This window comes from Periplaneta americana, chromosome 7, assembly GCF_040183065.1.
Source record: "Periplaneta americana isolate PAMFEO1 chromosome 7, P.americana_PAMFEO1_priV1, whole genome shotgun sequence".
Lineage (NCBI taxonomy): Eukaryota > Metazoa > Arthropoda > Insecta > Blattodea > Blattidae > Periplaneta > Periplaneta americana.
Window position 1 is genome coordinate 136,259,436 of NC_091123.1, and position 18,114 is coordinate 136,277,549.

The 18,114-nt window shown below is 33.3% G+C and overlaps 1 protein-coding gene across 3 annotated transcripts in view; it reads right to left on the reverse strand.

Moving 5' to 3' along the window:
• Positions 1-2,463: 2,463 nt before the first annotated feature.
• Positions 2,464-18,114, reverse strand: part of LOC138703459 (uncharacterized) — a 185,784-nt gene continuing 170,133 nt past the window's right edge. For 2 of the 3 annotated variants that reach the window (XM_069831335.1, XM_069831337.1), the window contains one exon: positions 2,464-9,783. In XM_069831335.1, coding sequence (XP_069687436.1) covers positions 7,715-9,783 — 2,069 coding nt within the window. In that variant the 3' untranslated portion in view covers positions 2,464-7,714. The remainder of the gene's footprint in view (positions 9,784-18,114) is intronic. The other variant, XM_069831336.1, reaches the window with a different exon arrangement.

Sequence of the window (18,114 nt, forward strand, 5' to 3'; positions counted from 1 at the left end):
CCTCAATAATAAATAATTTACTTCAATGTCTTATTAATTAGTGATTACTGTAATTGATAGTTTATTAATAATACAAGTCTGTTCAAATATTTTTTTAAATTTTAAGTTTGAAACTTTACTATCGGACCGCAGCAAACATAGTGGCAGGCCACATGAGGCCCGCGGGCCACAGGTTGTGCACTGCTGTTCTAGTGTGTCAAGTTTCTGTTTTTTTTGGCTGGATATGTAGTATTTCATGTAGGTGTCTATGTTGCTATAGTTGTGATTGGAGTTTGTGACATGTTCTGCATAGATTGAATTGTTATGTAGTTTGGTTACGGCTGTGATATGTTCCTTGTAACGCGTTTGAAATGGTCTTCCAGTCTGTCCAATGTACGAGTAGAAGTCTTGCAACCCTTGCATGATAGTTTGTATTTATTTGTGTCGCTTGTCTGTTTGTTAAGATGTTTTTGTAGTGTTTTCTATGTTCTGTATGCAATGTTGTATTTTAGTTCCTTGAAAGATGATGCAATCTTGTATATGTTCTTGTTTTCGTATGTTAGTGTGATGCATTTGTTTTGTTCTTATGTTTGTGTTAAGTTTTCTTGTTTGCGTTTAATCTTACTTATGATGTTGTCTATTATGTTCGGGTTGTATCCATTTTCCTGTGCTATGTATTTGACAGTGTGCATTTCTTTCTTACCTATAGTCTTGTTGGCTCATAGGAATGTTGAGTCTGTGTATCATGGATCGGAATTCATAATAATTATTTGTACTTGAGATAACGAAGTTCAGAAATCAAGAATTATTCCACAACCTATAAATTTCCTATCATAATACAATTACAAGCAAAACAAATAATACAGTTGTTTCAGTAGGTACCGGAGAGTAAAAATAAAAATCCATGTGTACATAACTCGATCTAAATTACTGGCCATAAAATTTACTTAGTCTTACGTTAAAAAGTGTAAAATTGTTAAAAAAAAAGGCATATACCTTCGACAGACGGCCCGTTTCAATGCTATGTCACGTCATCTTCAGTGTCTCTTGAACCACTGGTGATCTTGACTCTGCGATGTGCACTTGTCGATGGTAGGGGTGGGGGTGTGTTGTTCCTATGGTGGGGGCTGGCTGTTTGTGTGTTATGATGTATTATGACGTCGAATAATGTGTGTGTATTGAACTGCAATTGTGTGTTAAGTATATATTGTGGGTATGCTATTGTATTCTTATATATTTCGTACTGTTCTAGGATGTTTAATTGTGAAATTTTTGGTGTGATGTGTAAAATTTCCATATCTGTTTCTATATTATTGTAGTCATGATTATTGTTGATAATGTGATCTGCATAATTTGATGTGATGTAGGGTTTGGTTATAGCTTTAATATGTTCATTATATCTTGTGTGAAAGGATCTTCCTGTCTGTCCTATGTAAAACCCTACATCACATCAAATTATGCAGACCACATTATCAACAATAATCATGACTACAATAATATAGAAACAGATATGGAAATTTTACACATTACACCAAAAAGTTCACAATTAAACATCCTAGAACAGTACGAAATATATAAGAATACAATAGCATACCCACAATATATACTTAACACACACATTATTCGACGTCATAATACATCATAACATACACACAGTCAGCCCCCACCATAGGAACACACCCCCACCCCTACCATCGACAAATGCACATCGCAGAGTCAAAATCACCAGTGGTTCAAGAGACACTGAAGATGACGTGAAATAGCGTTGAAACGGGCCGTCTGTCAAAGGTATATGCCTTTTTTTAACAATTTTACACTTTTTAACGTAAGACTAAGTAAATTTTATGGTTTTAACAAAGTGTTAACGAGAACTTTAATCAATGAAATTACTGGCTATTCAGGAATAAAGTGCAAAGTAATGTCTTCGCAAAAACTAATGTTTTGTCAATTAGAGATGGGGTGTGAGAGCATTTTGCTGTCATAGTAAAATCGCTGTGACAGATTATAGCGATTTTGTCGCAGTGTGATTTTTGTGTTTGGATGATACTTGGTAATTGTGGAGCTCTGTTTCCCATCTGTAGATTTCCAAGTCGTCTAGAACTCTATTATCTTAATGTTTAAGTGAATCATTCATGAAAGAATATAGCCTTTTAAGTGGGATGAAAATTAATTAGATCCCAGTTATATTGTCCTTCATGTTAATCTTCTAACTTGCAGTTATCTGGAATCTAAAGTAGTCACATATAAGTACATCAGTCACCATCACTGTAAGTCACATATTGGGCAAAAATTGTGATTTATCGGAGCTGTTACTTTTGAACTGCAGTCACAGTTAGAATCAGTGACAAACCTATCAGGTCTTCAAATCACACCCCACCACTATTGTCAATAGCTTAACTAAAAATATACGAAGAGAATGTATATATATTTCTGGACTTACCCAAAGAATTTCATGCATGCAAAGGTTTTAAGAATAACACACAATTTCACATGTATCAAATACAGTTTTTACTTTAAAAACTGAACTTTTACTCTTACAGTAACATGTATTGTTAATTAAATCACACCTTTCAAATAGCTTACAATAACAGTCTAGCAGTTTTCCAATATGTATCATAACATTCAGTTCTATACTTGACAATTGATATTATACAAGTGGAAGAATTCATTGATTTTAAATATTTAATCAGTCAACACGATATGCTAAATGTACATTGCATCTGTAATGTTGAATTTCTTTTAAAATTCCAGTCATATAACGAAGTGAATAATTTCGTGAATAAATAAAATTATAAATAAATATTTTTGCAATACATCTATTTGTTAAATTACTAATACATTCAATAGATAATAAAATTACCACCTCTTACCTGTGATAGTGAGAAACGATTTTTAACAGATATTGGTATTATGTGTTTGTTGTAGTCATAAAATTTTAATATTAAAATGTAATATAAATTTGGTTACGATTTTCATACTCATTACAAGAATCAATATAATTAGTAAACAAATTTAATTTACACTCAATTACATTTGAGCAAACAATGTACTGGAACTTAATTAATTTTGAGATTTAGTTTTCATTTAACTTAAATTTAAATCACATTCTGAATTATTCAGAAGAAAATAATGGTTAGTAATTCGCTGGCAAAATGATAAATATAAAACGAAATAAAGATAAGAAATAGATTACTGGCAAAAAAGGGGATTATTACTGTATTGGTAAAATAAATTGAATTTGTTTTACATATGTATCGTAAATATTTTAAAAAGAATTCCACAAGCAAAGCCAAATTTCACACAAATTAGTAACTTAAAAAAAAGTGTATTTTGCTACCACGAAATATCAGCAAGGTTCAACAGAACTAAGCACCTCAAAAACATTTCAATTTATAATTTTTTAAACAATGTCACTGTACATGTTAGCAAAACAAATAAAATTAATTAATTTTATAATCTACATATATTTTGAAACTCAGCATAATAAGTATTACATAATTATATCAACTTCATTTCAATTACAAACAATTATATTTATATAAAGAGAAAAATATAAATATTTTTCCGATATATTTTTCTTCTTTCTTTATGTTAAGACCAGCAATATGTAAAATGACATATTCTTATGGTTTGAGCAAAATAATCTGCCCTTTTTCATTAAAATGAACTTTTGTAATATTGACAGATTCAAAAAGGTTCCTTCCAAACCTAAACACGTGTTTGTTGATCAATGGATTCTACTTGTGTAGCCTACTAATTTGTTGAGAACAGTTCTACCATTTAAAATAAAATTTAGTGTCCGAGAAAAATTGTAGAATGCAGTGATAATTCGTCTGTACTATTACAATCATTTCGAGGAAAATTAAATTTAATACTTATCAAGTGCTGTTGAAAAATACGTAAGTTCTTTGAATTTATACTTAGTGCAGACCTTCTTTATTAAATCAGCAACTTCTGCAGCCCAATCCTAGTGAGGACGAAAGAGTTTAACTACAAATTCTAATCGACACTTCTACATTAACAATCATTTCGAAGTTGGCATTTCGTAGCCATTTTTACATTGACGTTTAAAAATAGAGTTATAAATAAATTTCCTAACTGTAAGGAAGGTAAACTGAACTTTATATACAAATTGAACAGTGTATAAACAAATAAGGAACTCAATTACATATTTTTTATAATTTGTTTTGTTAGTGTTAAACACTTGCTCGTATTAATTAACGTTTTTACCGAAATGTTAGCCTAAAATGTTTGCAGTATTTCATCTCAAAGTGTCATAAATAAATCAAATAAAAATTAAACTCTTTTGGCAAGTCACATAACACAAGTGTCAGCCTTCCCATAACAAAATTCCATTGGCATAATGCTAATGAACATCGTGCTGCATCTCAATATCACTGGTAATTTGGCTGATGAGATGTGAATTTCAATTCAGCTTATTTTTTAGCATCATAATCCATATTACTATTTCAGCTATGAATATAATAAACTTGACGACTTCACATTCGATTAATATACATTTAGCAGATGTGTGTATCAGTTCTTACAGACTAGATGTGGCAGGAACACAATCTACATATATGTAGAATGAATGACAAAATTATGCCCATTTTGGCACTACAATGCCAATAAAAATTACCTAAAAATAACAAGATACATTTTTGACACACTGGATAAACTAGTAAAACTGGAACTTCATTTCTAGAACAGAGTCTTGAATACTCAATTTCAAAACCAGCTCGAGTAATAAATACACTATTATGGAAACTTATTATTAGCAATTCTCAACTTCTACATCTGCAGTGATAATCTGACAGAGTGTATAATATTAGTAAAAAAGATAATTAAACCTTCGTAATGATTCAAACTGACTTAGCACCATGTTCATTTGTGACACAAATGTAATTATTTTATATCTCAATATTTTTATAATCTATATTATATATATATATAAGCTAACCTGGTTCAAATAAAGTGCACTGATACAATAATTAACATGGAGGCATGAGATAATTACTCTGCCTGCCATTATAATTTCACTTTAATTCGTATGTCCCTATTTATATATATATATATATATATATATATATATATATATATATAGAGAGAGAGAGAGAGAGAGAGAGAGAGAGAGAGCAAGATAATGACAGAAGGGAAAAAAAATTTAATTTCCATGCAAAATAAAAAAATATTAATTTAACAGAATCCAGTAATAACTTTTCTTAATGTGATTTTACTTAGAACTTATTAATCTTTTCTGTTCTATAACTTTTGGAAAAAAATCAGGTGCTGAAAGGTTACACAAAATGTTTATTGTGATTGTTGAATAGCCTATTTCTAACAAACTAATTCGGTTGCAATCAAGTTTCCTTGTTTAGCCAGCAATTTGAAGTTTGGGTGTGCTCGTGTATTAAGGTTGCCAACCCTCCCATCATTTTCTGGGAACTCCTGTATTTGCCTCTAATTTTTAACAGTCACTCGGCTCTCGTATTTTTCTTCTCTTCCAGCATTTTGCTCCCTTATTTTTTAATAATGTAAAAATCTTTGTTCTAAACATTTTATTTTGCCGTGCATGATGATGATTTATATGATGAATTAATTTTGTTGTTCAAGAGATGCAATAAAATTTGCAACCTTGCAGAATGGAATGCTTTCCAGAATGGGGTTTCAATGCTCACCAGTTTAAAATCAAACCATGTAAATGTATTAAATTTGGAAAAACCTACGAGTTTTGTTCTAAACATTCCAAGTACTAATGCTCATACAAAAAGTATGTTTCTTCTGATGAACAGTAATTGGACAGATATTTGAAACAGAAGCATGATACATTTAACCAAATCATAACTGCAAACTGAAATCGACTTCAACTATTACGCGAGACAAAATCTGTCTCAAAATACTCTAATTTAAGCCTAGCTGCCAAAGTATAAAGTTGTTTTTTTTAGTTACCGAACTGAATAATTTGTCAATTTTCTATGTGAAATTTTGTTGAATCCTTAGTCTCCCATATTTTCTTAAAAAAAGTTGGCAACCTTATCGTGTATACATACAGTATCTGCTTAATTATTGTAACAAATTGTTAGTTCTGTAATCAAAGTAGGCAAGTCCCTCCACATCCTTCCTAACCCAAGACAAATTAAAACAATTTACTATAACTTACCTAAATCAATGCAATTAAAATTACAGGATTATATACACTAAAAAACTACTATAGGATTTATTATTATTATTATTATTATTATTATTATTATTATTATTATTATTATTAAACATTTAAATTAAAATTTAAGATTAATTACATTGTGTCACTGATATGAAACACAGAAATTTCTGCCTAAAATTAAAAATTTTAAAAGACATGGAACAATGTAAACTATATAAAAATAACCATTCAAATTACTAGTGGAAGATGTTGAGAAATGTTAATGTATTTATATAGAAAAATCTACAGATTTGTGTTCTGAAACTTTTTTAATTTGCTATAGAATCGTCGACATATGTCCATAAATAATTTTACAGGTAATTTTTTCCATTCCCTATACCCAGATCTCATCTTAAAAATGAGAAAATGGTATGACTGCATAGACGGTTATAAAATTTCATGAAAATCAGCTCGAACATGAATATTTCAATAGATTGATTACTCCTATTGCAACATATAATTCTACCTTGTTGAATTTTGTTTTTGTTCTGTTTACTGTTTTACTGTACCAATTGAAATAGTCTAACAACTCCCCTTTTAATATAAGAAAACATGCCTCGATCACTTCATCAGCACTTACATAACACACTAGTATAAATACCTTAGAAAAATAAACACTATGTTACCATTTGACGTAGCTATAATTTCACTCCTGTGAAAATCTTATCAATTACTGTTTCTAAACTTAACAGCAGTCACATTTATTTGTTAACATTTCACACAAACTAGTTTGGCAAATTATACATTTATGAGTATTTCTTATTTGTGAATGTATCACCAGTATGTAAAAACAGAAACAAAGTACCAACCTATTTCAAGTGAATCATATAGTTTTTATTTGTTGAAATAATACATGTAAGAATCTTGACTGATCAAGGAAAAATCTGTATCAAGATTTAAATATTTAATTTAAATGGCATTTAATATGGGCACAATAAAACTCTCAAAATTATCAAAGTCTGAAACGAAGCCATACAGAATGAAAACATAAGCGTTAGAATAGAGCAAACTTACAAAAAAAATTCATAACAGATTTCAGTAATCTCTAGTTTCATAACCAACAATTCAAGAAACTCTCAATTTTAAACATTCAATTGCGCAACTATTATCTCAGTATGTAGTACATTTACAAGCTATACCGGTACCCTCATATTTTAATTTAAATGATGAAATTTTATTTCCACTTAGCAGAACTGGATTGTAACTCGCATTTACTTACGAATTACATACCGTACTTCATTGAACTAACACCCCTAGATACCTAGATGGTGCTCATTAAACACCCTATGATACTGTGTAACAATGAAGTGAAGACAATTGTTACTAATGATTATGCACTACAACATTTAACTTTTGTTTTGAAAACTTCATATTGCAAAAATGCATAAATACACTCTGTCATAAACCATCTATTTTCAATGCACTTCCTCCCCATCGTCGCTGTACTTTACTGAAACGTTCTTAAGTTGAAATGAAGGCACATGAGATAGCATAGTACTTCTGTTGAAAATAAGTTGCAAATGGAAGAACATATTACTTTTTGCCTTTCTGTCCCGGCTTGGAACCTTTGCTCTGCTGGGGCTGGGCTGCAGGTTTACTGGCAGCCCCTTGATCTGTCGTAGATGTTCCTGCCCCCTTATGACCCTTTCTTTTGGGTGGAACTGGGGCCTGATCTGATGGTGGCGCATCTGAGGGAGGAGGCGCAGGAGCTGATGGCTTTGAGGGTGCAGCCTTTGGAGGTTCTTCAGTTTTTGATTTTGTGGAGGGAACAGAGGCATCTTTCTGCTCAGCAGATTTAGTTTCTGTAGTTTTTGGAGAAGGTGTAGGTGGTGGTGTTAGTTCTGAGGCTTGTTTTGAAGGTGTGGAAGTTACTGTGGATTTTGTTTCTGTTGGTATAGAAGGCACTGCAGATACTTGTTCTGTAGGTGGAAGTGATTTTGTTTGAGGTGACTGTGGTGGTGTAGGTAAGACATCAGTAGGTTTTGCTTCTTTTAATGCAGAAGATATTTTCTGAGCTTCAGAAGGAGTGGTAGGTGCCTGCTGAGCTGCGGGGGGCACAGGAGGTGCTTGCTGAGGCGTGGGAGGTGCCTGCTGTGCAGCAGGTGGTGTGGGAGGTGCTGGCTGAACAGCAGGTGGTATGGAAGGTACCAGCTGAACAGCAGGTGGTGTGGGAGGTGCCGGTTCAGGAGCAGATGGCGTGGGAGGTGCTGGTTCAGGAGCAGATGGCGCAGGAGGTACAGTCTGAGCAGCAGGTGGTGTAGGTGGTGCTGGTTGAGCAGCAGGTGGTGTGGGAGGTGCTGGTTCAGCAGCAGGTGGTGTGGGAGGTGCTGGTTGAGCAGCAGGTGGTGTAGGTGGTGCAGGTTGAGCAGCAGGTGGTGTAGGTGGTGCTGGTTCAGCAGCAGGTGGTGTGGGAGGTGCTGGTTGAGCAGCAGGTGGTGTGGGAGGTGCTGGTTGAGCAGCAGGTGGTGTGGGAGGTGCTGGTTGAGTAGCAGGTGGTGTGGGAGGTGCTGGTTGAGCAGCAGGTGGTGTGGGAGGTGCTGGTTGAGCAGCAGGTGGTGTGGGAGGTGCTGGTTGAGCAGCAGGTGGTGTGGGAGGTGCTGGTTCAGCAGCAGGTGGTGTAGGTGGTGCTGGTTGAGCAGCAGGTGGTGTGGGAGGTGCTGGTTCAGCAGCAGGTGGTGTGGGAGGTGCTGGCTGAACAGCAGGTGGTGTGGATGGTGCCTGCAAAGGAATAGGCGGTGTGGATGGTGCCTGCAGAGGAACAGGCGGTGTGGATGGTGCCTGCAGAGGAATAGGCGGTGTGGATGGTGCCTGCAGAGGAATAGGCGGTGTGGGTGGTGCCTGCAGAGGAATAGGCGGTGTGGGTGGTGCCTGCAGGGAAACAGGTGGTGTGCTAGGTGCCTGTAAAGGAATAGGTGGAGTAATAGGTGCCTGTTGAGTTGCAGGAGTTGAGGGATCGGATTGCTGACTTGCAAGTGGTGTGGGAGATACTTGCTGAGCTACTGGCGGTGTAGAAGGAATTGATTGCTCAGGGATATCTTCCTGTGTAGTGGTTTCTACTTCTGGTATAGTAGTTGGAACGCTCTCCTGTGTTGCAACAGATTTTGCTGCTGTATCTGTAGTAGCCTGTGTTACATCCTCGGACACTGTGGATGTTATTGGTGTTACTGATACAAGATCTGAAGGTGTGGATCCCACTGGGGGAGTTTCTAGTGAAGGAGTATCAACTTTAAGGGCTTGAGTGTCTGTTTTTGGTAATTCTGGTATCACTATGGGAGGCGATGTAGGAGGTGTAGCCTCAGTTACTAATGGTGTGTGAGGAACTGGATGGGTCACCTTATCTTGATCACCTGGAGAGGGAGGCGGAATAGGACCTCCTAGAGGAGCAGGAGCAGAAGGCTCTGTGGTTTTTGGAAGTGCTGAATCGCTAGACAGTTCAGTTCTCTGTGATGACTGAAGAGCAGGTGCTGTTGGTTCTGCTGTTGAACTTGGAACTTCTGGTGCATCACCAGCAGCTGATGGAGGAAGTGTAGTGGTTTGGGTTTCAGGAAGTTTTGGTTCAGGAATTTTCGGTTCTAGCGAAGACTTTGTGGGTGGAACTTCTGCTGAAAGGGAAAAGTAATACATCATCGTAATTTAATTGAATTATTTTCAAACTGACATTGTTCAATAATTTGCATTTAGAGACGTTAATGGCCACATTAATACTTGAAGTCCACCACAAAGTAAGAGATAATACTATTCTAATTTTATATTAAAAAGATCAGTACAGATGCAAATTGTTGGGTCAAAGTAGGATTTCAACACTGTGGTGAGAACATCACGTAACAGTGAATGCAATATTAAAGGAAAATTATGGAAGAAGACTTGCCACACATCAGCTGTTTGAAAACAGGAAGAAATAGTATCAAGCATGAGTTGAAATCAGGAATGTTATTTCGAGATGAACGAGTTCATTTCAGTATTATTATTTTAGTATTACACAATAAAAGTTGTTATAATGTAATTCAAAAGCTAAGTACTCACCTTAATACACTTCATCCTGTGCACAAACATCCACAGTGAGCAAGAAACATAGTAAAACATACAGTTATACGGGTGAGTAAGTTAACAACCAAAACATCAAGCACTTTGCATATACTCGTAACTGCTATGTATTCACAAATCTGCAAAACAATACTGTTAAAGCAAACAACTTCAACTGCCATATGGAAAATAAATGGAAAATGTACTGGTACTAAGAATTGTCCAATTATGACCAAATGTAAAGTTACTCTCATATTAACAAATTTTAGTGAAATAAAATTAATATGCTATAATATATCTAAAAATATAAAATAAACATGTCAGATTATAAATAAGGCTTTACTACATGTATTTATTTCTTAATAACATGTCATTTTTTTAATTAAAGCTATTAGTGATTGGTGTTTATAACATAATTTAAAAGGAGGGGATGTAATCTTGCAAGTTATAAAAATTATTTAATAAAATGCACACAAACATTTTATGATTAACAAAACAAAGCAAACTGACAAGAAAGGTCTCATCAAGCAATAATGAATTTTTTCACAATGATTGTTCCCTCAAACATAGCATTTGAAATAAGAAACCTCCATATGAATTTCTACATCTGGAAAGGGCCTAATTTTCGAGATAAGACTTTTTTTCAAATTCTTCAATCCAGAGCTATAACAGCTGATGCAAACAGTGCTATGTGCTAGACGTATCAGGCAATAAATCTCATCTAGCTGCATACTATACTGTCAAAATATAAGTTATGAAAATGACATAATATTTCAAAACGTATTAAGTCCACTTCTTGACGTAATCGATTTTTATATCATTTCCGCATATTCTGAATATGCTCTATGCAATTGGGAAGTTCATTCACGTCTAACTGCATTAGGTTCCAAGCAAACAAGGCTTGAAATATTTAAATTCATCTCCAAGGATGTAGGAGTTAACGGTTTTCCTTCTCTACTGAAAATGGACATAATACGATTTGAAAAGTACCTCCTCATATCAGGTATAATATTATATTCACGAAATTGACTATAGAGTAGTATATGAAGAAATGATAAGTAAATATAAACATAAGTGAAATTACTCACTGTACTGATCGTAGTAGTGGAAATCTTTGTAAAAATGCTAAAAAAAAACAATGGAACTTCGCACCACAATCTTTTCAGAAAAATAGATTTCTCATAGTTTTAGAGCATTTCTGCGCATCAATATGAAAATAGAATTGTACAGGAATGACGAATTTATCGTGTTTGGTGTCGAGGTACCCGGCTTAATGCCAGCCATATTTAAACATATCTAGGAGATGAAAACTGATATGTGTTAAGGACTGCAATTTTATCACATTATCTCTCTGATGCAAAATAATATTCTGCCAAGGAACAAAATATTACCAGAGAACTTACGAATTAAATTTTTCCAGACCTAAAGCCACTTCCACCATTTTACCTTCTGGAGTTATTCTTTCTATAGCTTGTCTATCTTGGTAACTAGTACACGAGTCTTCAAAAAGAATCCTATGATCACTGACAGATGGAAATTATATTTCTTAAAACAGCTTGAAGAGATGAGTTTTCATAAGCTTCCCTGATTTTGAGAGCAATGCATAAACATTTGGGACCTTAAATATTTTCTTCATAATGACAATGGCGATATGAGACAGAGTTTCAAGTGATTATTTTGAAAAATCATATCTCGAGAGCAGGTCCTTCTCCAGATGTAGAAATTTATAGGGAGATTTCTTATTTCAAATGGAACGTATGAGGTGAAAAAATCGTTGTGAAAATCCATTACCACTCAGCGAGACTTCCTTGCGAGTTAAATATTCACACGAATTCTTCCACAAATGTCAAAATAGGTTTCCAGAGGTACGGATCGTAACATAGGCATTGAGAATAAGTAACGCAATTTCTATATAGAGGGATATAGTTTCCCTTACAGACACAATGTATTACGAAATTACTTTTCGAACAAACAACTGAAGTTAAAAACACTTGCATAATTTCAACAATTTATTGCAGTCATTTGCCGAACTGACAAGTCCTCTAGTGCTCTATAATCTACTCTTCATATATTGTGATTTAAATTTGTAACACATACTGTAATTAGTAAGGTAACCATCCATCCCGATTTTTCCGGGACAGTCCCGAATTTAGATCCCTTCTCTCGGATTTTTTAAGGCATAATGGGATGCCAATTTGTCATGGATTTTGCCAAGATGTCATGATTTATCCCGATTTAGATTTTTCTACATTTATAAGAATGTTTTTAAGGGATATGAACTGTGAAGTTGGCAGTGTTGGTGTATATCTCATTCGATAAGCATGGGACTTTTGGTAAAAACTAAAATATATTTGTTTTGTATCTGCTTAAGACATTGTAAATACCATGCTTTATTAGTCTGTATATCTAAATAGAGTAGTTGTACAGTATTTTAAAAAATGTCGAACATGTTACTTTTCCCTCCATTTTCTTAGATTATATTGATTGTACTAAAACTTGTGTGCAACAGCTGAAATTTTTGGAGGAGAATCAAACCAAAATGACACAAAAAAATGCAACACACTTCAGTGGATGTAAAAATCCTTCTTCTGAGTTTAACAGTATGTGACAGCTTTTGTGTTGAAAGCTTTAAAAGCGCTAATTACTTACTGCAAAGCCAACTAAATGTCATTATAATGCACTTAAGGATCATTATATTTGAAACAGAAGTGAATAAAATTAACGTGTTTTATGTGATGGAAGAAAGTGTGCATGGGTATGAATAATTGTGTGTTGTACCTGTCAGATTCCCTTTCTTATTAAATTTATTTACTGCACCTTAAAAAAAAAAATCTAATGAGCGTTTCATTTTTGATTTATAGCATCTACCTTACACAGTGATTCCCAATTGAGAGTCCAAGAACCCCAGGGCGTCCACGTAACCAATCAAGGAGATTTATGGCGCTATTCAGAAGGAAAAACTTCATTCATGAAGTATGAATTTTTCTTACGGATTAAAAATTGTCATTTGGTAAGTAGAACAAATCGTCAGTTTACAAGCAAAACACATTACGTAAAAAGTATTACTTCTGAGAAAAAATAGTTCTTGACAAAAATGAATCCTCAAAATATTATTTTTAGTAAATTGTTTTCCTTTATGTACCAATTCTAAGTTTATACACACACACACATACATTATGTACACTATATAACTTACCCATTTTTCTCTGAAGTAATATTTTTGACTTAATATGTTTTGCTTTTAAACCGACGACATTTTGTGTGATTGTGTATAGGGTTACCAGATGTCCGTATTTAACAGGACATGTCCGTATTTTGAAGTTTTGTCCTGTCATCCATATTAATTTTTGAAAACTTATTAGATGACCGTCCTTTTATGAAAAAGAACCATTAATCTGATTTTCGTCTAAAATGAGAATAAAACTTTAGTTTTTCGTCCATATATTTTATTCAGATAGTCAAATGACTTCAATGTTACCTTGAAAATTTAATAACACTTAGCTAGTAAGCAATTGAAGGGTTCAGAACCATAGTGGGCCTAGCACTATTTACTAAAACCGTAGAAAACAAGGATTAAAATGAAGTTATTATCATAATTCAAAGGAAACATATGGCAAGTAATGTAAAGTATACACATTAAAACTAAATGATATGTCAATATTCATTAAACTATGGTATTCACTTAACTTTAACCCTTGCTTTCTCCGTTTTTAATAAATGGTGCTTGGCCCACTATGGCTCTGAACCCTTCAATTGAAGTACCAGTAATCACTGACTAAATTTCGAAAGGTAAAACAACAGTGATTTTCAAACTATGAATTAGACGCTTTTGGCTCCATGTCACTCGATTAACACTTTTAATGTCAGAGGTTACATCGACCACAATTTCAATTTTTTTTATCTGAAAATCAGCACAAGTGAAACTGTAAACATATCAAATTATTCTTCCATATATAGTGACAACCTCAGAAATTTTGCAGCCATCTACCAGAAAATATATGGTATTAATTTTATACAGTAATTAAATTGTAAAATTTGTTTAAAGAAATCTTAGAATTTTTTATGCATACTTCAATATACAAATCTAGGGAATCGTCTAGGACCATTTTCAAAAAAACTACAAATAATGTCCATGGCTTATCAGTATATTTTTTCATTAAGAAACTTCCTTGTATGTAATCGTGAAAACTTTGTAACTAATGCAACAGTTCATAGCATAAATACACGTCAAAAATGACTTTCACACGCCATTGACAAGTCTATCATGTTATCAGAAAGGTATGTGTTATACGGCAGTAAAAATTTTTAATAGCCTCCCTATGGATATAAAAAATCAAACTCAAAACATGAGATTATTTAGGGCCAAATTAAAGAAGTATCTAATTTCTCACGTCTTCTATTCTGTAGCTATTGCCTCCCCTCCCCTTTTTAATAGATCTTTGTGGACAAATATTCGAAATTTTGCTACTGGTATATGAACAAGCATAAAAATCCTCTCGATCTAAAATTGAGACTAAAAATATGAAACATTTAACCAGATGTAAAAAGGATTGTTCAGGGCAAAAGAAAGCATAATGTCTCCCATCACATTTAGATCCACAGTGCTTAACTTAGCTAATTGGAAACTACTAACCTAACATATTTTGAGGCTCATTTTCAGTTTTATTGAGTCAAAATCATGGAAAATAATATTACTAAAACATCACCTACATTTAAATTCTAGGATTCAACTGTCTACTGTTTATATAATTGGGAATTTTATGAGTTTTAAGAAAATAATTAAATTGCTAACATCCCTAAAATAAAGTTTTCATAGTAGTGACTTTCTTGCAAATTAAATAAAAGATTAACACGTATCCTTATTTCCTGACAATCCTTCTGCAGTGTAATAGACGGAACATTGCCATTCAGATCTGAGTTCGTGTGTGTACTTGTAGGTGAGCCAGCAATATGCTGTAGCTAAACAACACAGGTTTTCAGCCTAATTTCTTAATTAACCTTGCACTTAATTACAAAACGCATAATAGCTTTTTTTTATTTATTTTTATGTATTCTATTGCCTCCTTCAAACTGCAGAGTTATATTAATTCCACTCTGTATAGATCCTCTATTATATTGTTGTAATTAATTTTTTTTAAATTTCTAGTTCTTATTTCACTTCTTTTTCAGTTCACAAGTCTGTATCTCACAACAGCTCGTCCCACCTCACGTTTGCTGCTTTTGTATGTTGTCTAAAACATTTTGTTAAGATCAAAATCTGACAGTCATAAAGCAACAGGAAGGTTGTCACATCTACGTAAATTTTAGGAAAGGGCTCATATGAGTCGTCTAGATTCAAAACCCCCTTAACGCAATTTTTGCACATTTTCATGTTTTTATACCATTCGAATCTGTGTAATGAATTCTAACAACGATATAAAATATTGAAGTTAAAAGCCAGTTCAATCAGGCTGAAATAGAGCGATGAAAACTGGCTTTAGTTTCAAAATCCCCTATAGAACGTAAAACTTATAAAATTGTTAGATTCAAAATCCTCAAACAACAAAAGAGCCAATCAGTGATCAGGATGTGGTCATGTGCCAATATGGGGTCATGCATTCTGTTGTAGCTTAAATACAGTCTTGTTGTGAAAACGTAGTTGTGTTTTTCGTTGCAAATCACAGTAAAACATAAGCGAATTTAGTGCACATGCTTCTCTTGTCGCACCAGATAGATCCAGAAAGCAACAGAGACAAACAGGAAGCTGGAAAAGAAACTGAATGCGCCAAGAAAAGTAATTAAATTTAGCCTTTTAACACAGCTTCCAAGTTTTTCACGTACGTTTTTTATGTACTATTAATGCAGTCAACATTGATAGGTAATTATTTGGCATTTTAATTGTCGCAGGTATTCTCCCACAGTTTCCAAATTCAGCATAAGACAAAATATTCTGATGTACAACATTATGAATGATTGATACAGTGAAGTTCCATAAGGTATTTTATCAGTCTAAAGACAAAATACAACAGGATAATTTTATTCTACAACATTGCAAGTGTTCTACAGTAAAGACTACTCGTGTATAAAATCCAAAAAGAGGATTAACATTTGAATACAACATTCGTTGTTTGTATACAGGTTCCCTAATTCCTGTATGTCGAAATTCCTTTCTTGGAGGTTTAGGTTTGAAAAAAAGACAGAGTTCAGGGTGTTTTAAATCATGTTCCTTTAAGCCTGTTTGATTAGAAGAATGCAACCCAGACATGGTTCAAAGCTACAGCCAATTGGCATTTCAAATTTCAATGCTGTAAACGTTTTTTTTTTATTTACAGAACTAAAACTCATGTTAATATCATACAAAATTAAAAATGGAATGAGACTGTTTATAATGATTGTGCTTGTGAAGGAGCTCAAGATGACATCTTGCTAAACGTGTAAATTTTGTGATTTCAACCATACAGAAAATTTATTTATTTGATAATATGATAACAAAAAGTTGGATTCATTTTTTGTTGAAATTTTGTCCATAAACCATGTCACTAATTCATTTCTTTTATTTTTCTAACATACATTTCTTTGAATTTCAATCTCCACTATATTCTGAACCTTGAACCACAGTTAAGCTTCAAACCCCCTATCTCACCAACTTAGGAACAAAACCCACTATGTATGCAATTTAAATGCCTATGTAGCTCTTTTACTGATATATACAATTCAGATTCTTTTTCTAAAACTCATCTTGACACCTAATAATGTTCATAAACCATATATTGTGGATACAACCTGATTTTTTCATGGAAATATAAAAAAATTGCAATTCCTATAAAATCATGTTCGAGGATTATGGAGGGTTTTGAATCTAGAAGACTCATATAATGAACCTGGTTGTTTGGTTGGTTGCTAATACTCGGCATATTGGAGTTCTTACATTTGCCTTCTTGCTTCCCTATATCGTAATGACAGATCTATAGCGGTTATTATCGTCATTAAATAAAACATAACATCTATAGCGGTTAAATTTTTACAGTTTTTGAAATGTGTCATATCCATTACAGTATTATCTTCTTTACAAAGTAAACAATTAGGAGTAGAAAAATATTTATTTTATATAGATAGGCAGCCAAAATAATCATTTACCCTACATAATCGAAAAAAGCCACAGCTTTCATTTGTGGGCATTCTGAAATTAAATTTTTATTGTTTAACAAAATATTCCATTGCTTATTCACAATCTCGTGCATTAATTTTTCATGTATTTCTTGTTGGATGATTTTCTTAATTATTAGTTTTCAGGACTGAAACTAAAAACATGAATTTGTAATTTGTTGAATCATTGTGCCCTACTTTGCTAAGGAATCTGCTATTTCATTACCAAGAATTTCAGTGTGAAGGAATCCATTTCAAAGATATTCCTTGTAAGTATTTGATACTTCGGCGAATTTCAGTAATTCTTGTTGTATAGGCGTTTGCATTAATGGCTGGTATAGCTGATTTAGAATTGCTAAATATAACAGCTTTATTAAAGAGGTTAATGTGATAGAGAAACTGTTTTAACGAAACTACATTTACATAGGTACTTTTAGACATAACAATGCATTCGAAATATCAGGTAACATAATTTTTAGACACGATTTAAAATTGTTAAAGGAACCTAATTTTTGCCAATTAAGTAATAAACTTAGGCAAATATATTATGGTGTGCGCATAATATCAAAAGATCCACTATGGATGTTGTAAGAACTGTTTACTTCGGTTATGTTCAGTCAGATTTAAATTGTGTATACCATTTTCGGAAGCACATCGAAATGTAAGACAATTTTTACACTGAAAAAGAAAGCCTTTAATCGTCTCTGTTCAAGAGCACTTTCTTTTTCTTCCCCTAAATATATCTACAACATAACTTTCAGCCTATGAAAACCTTCAACTGTTAC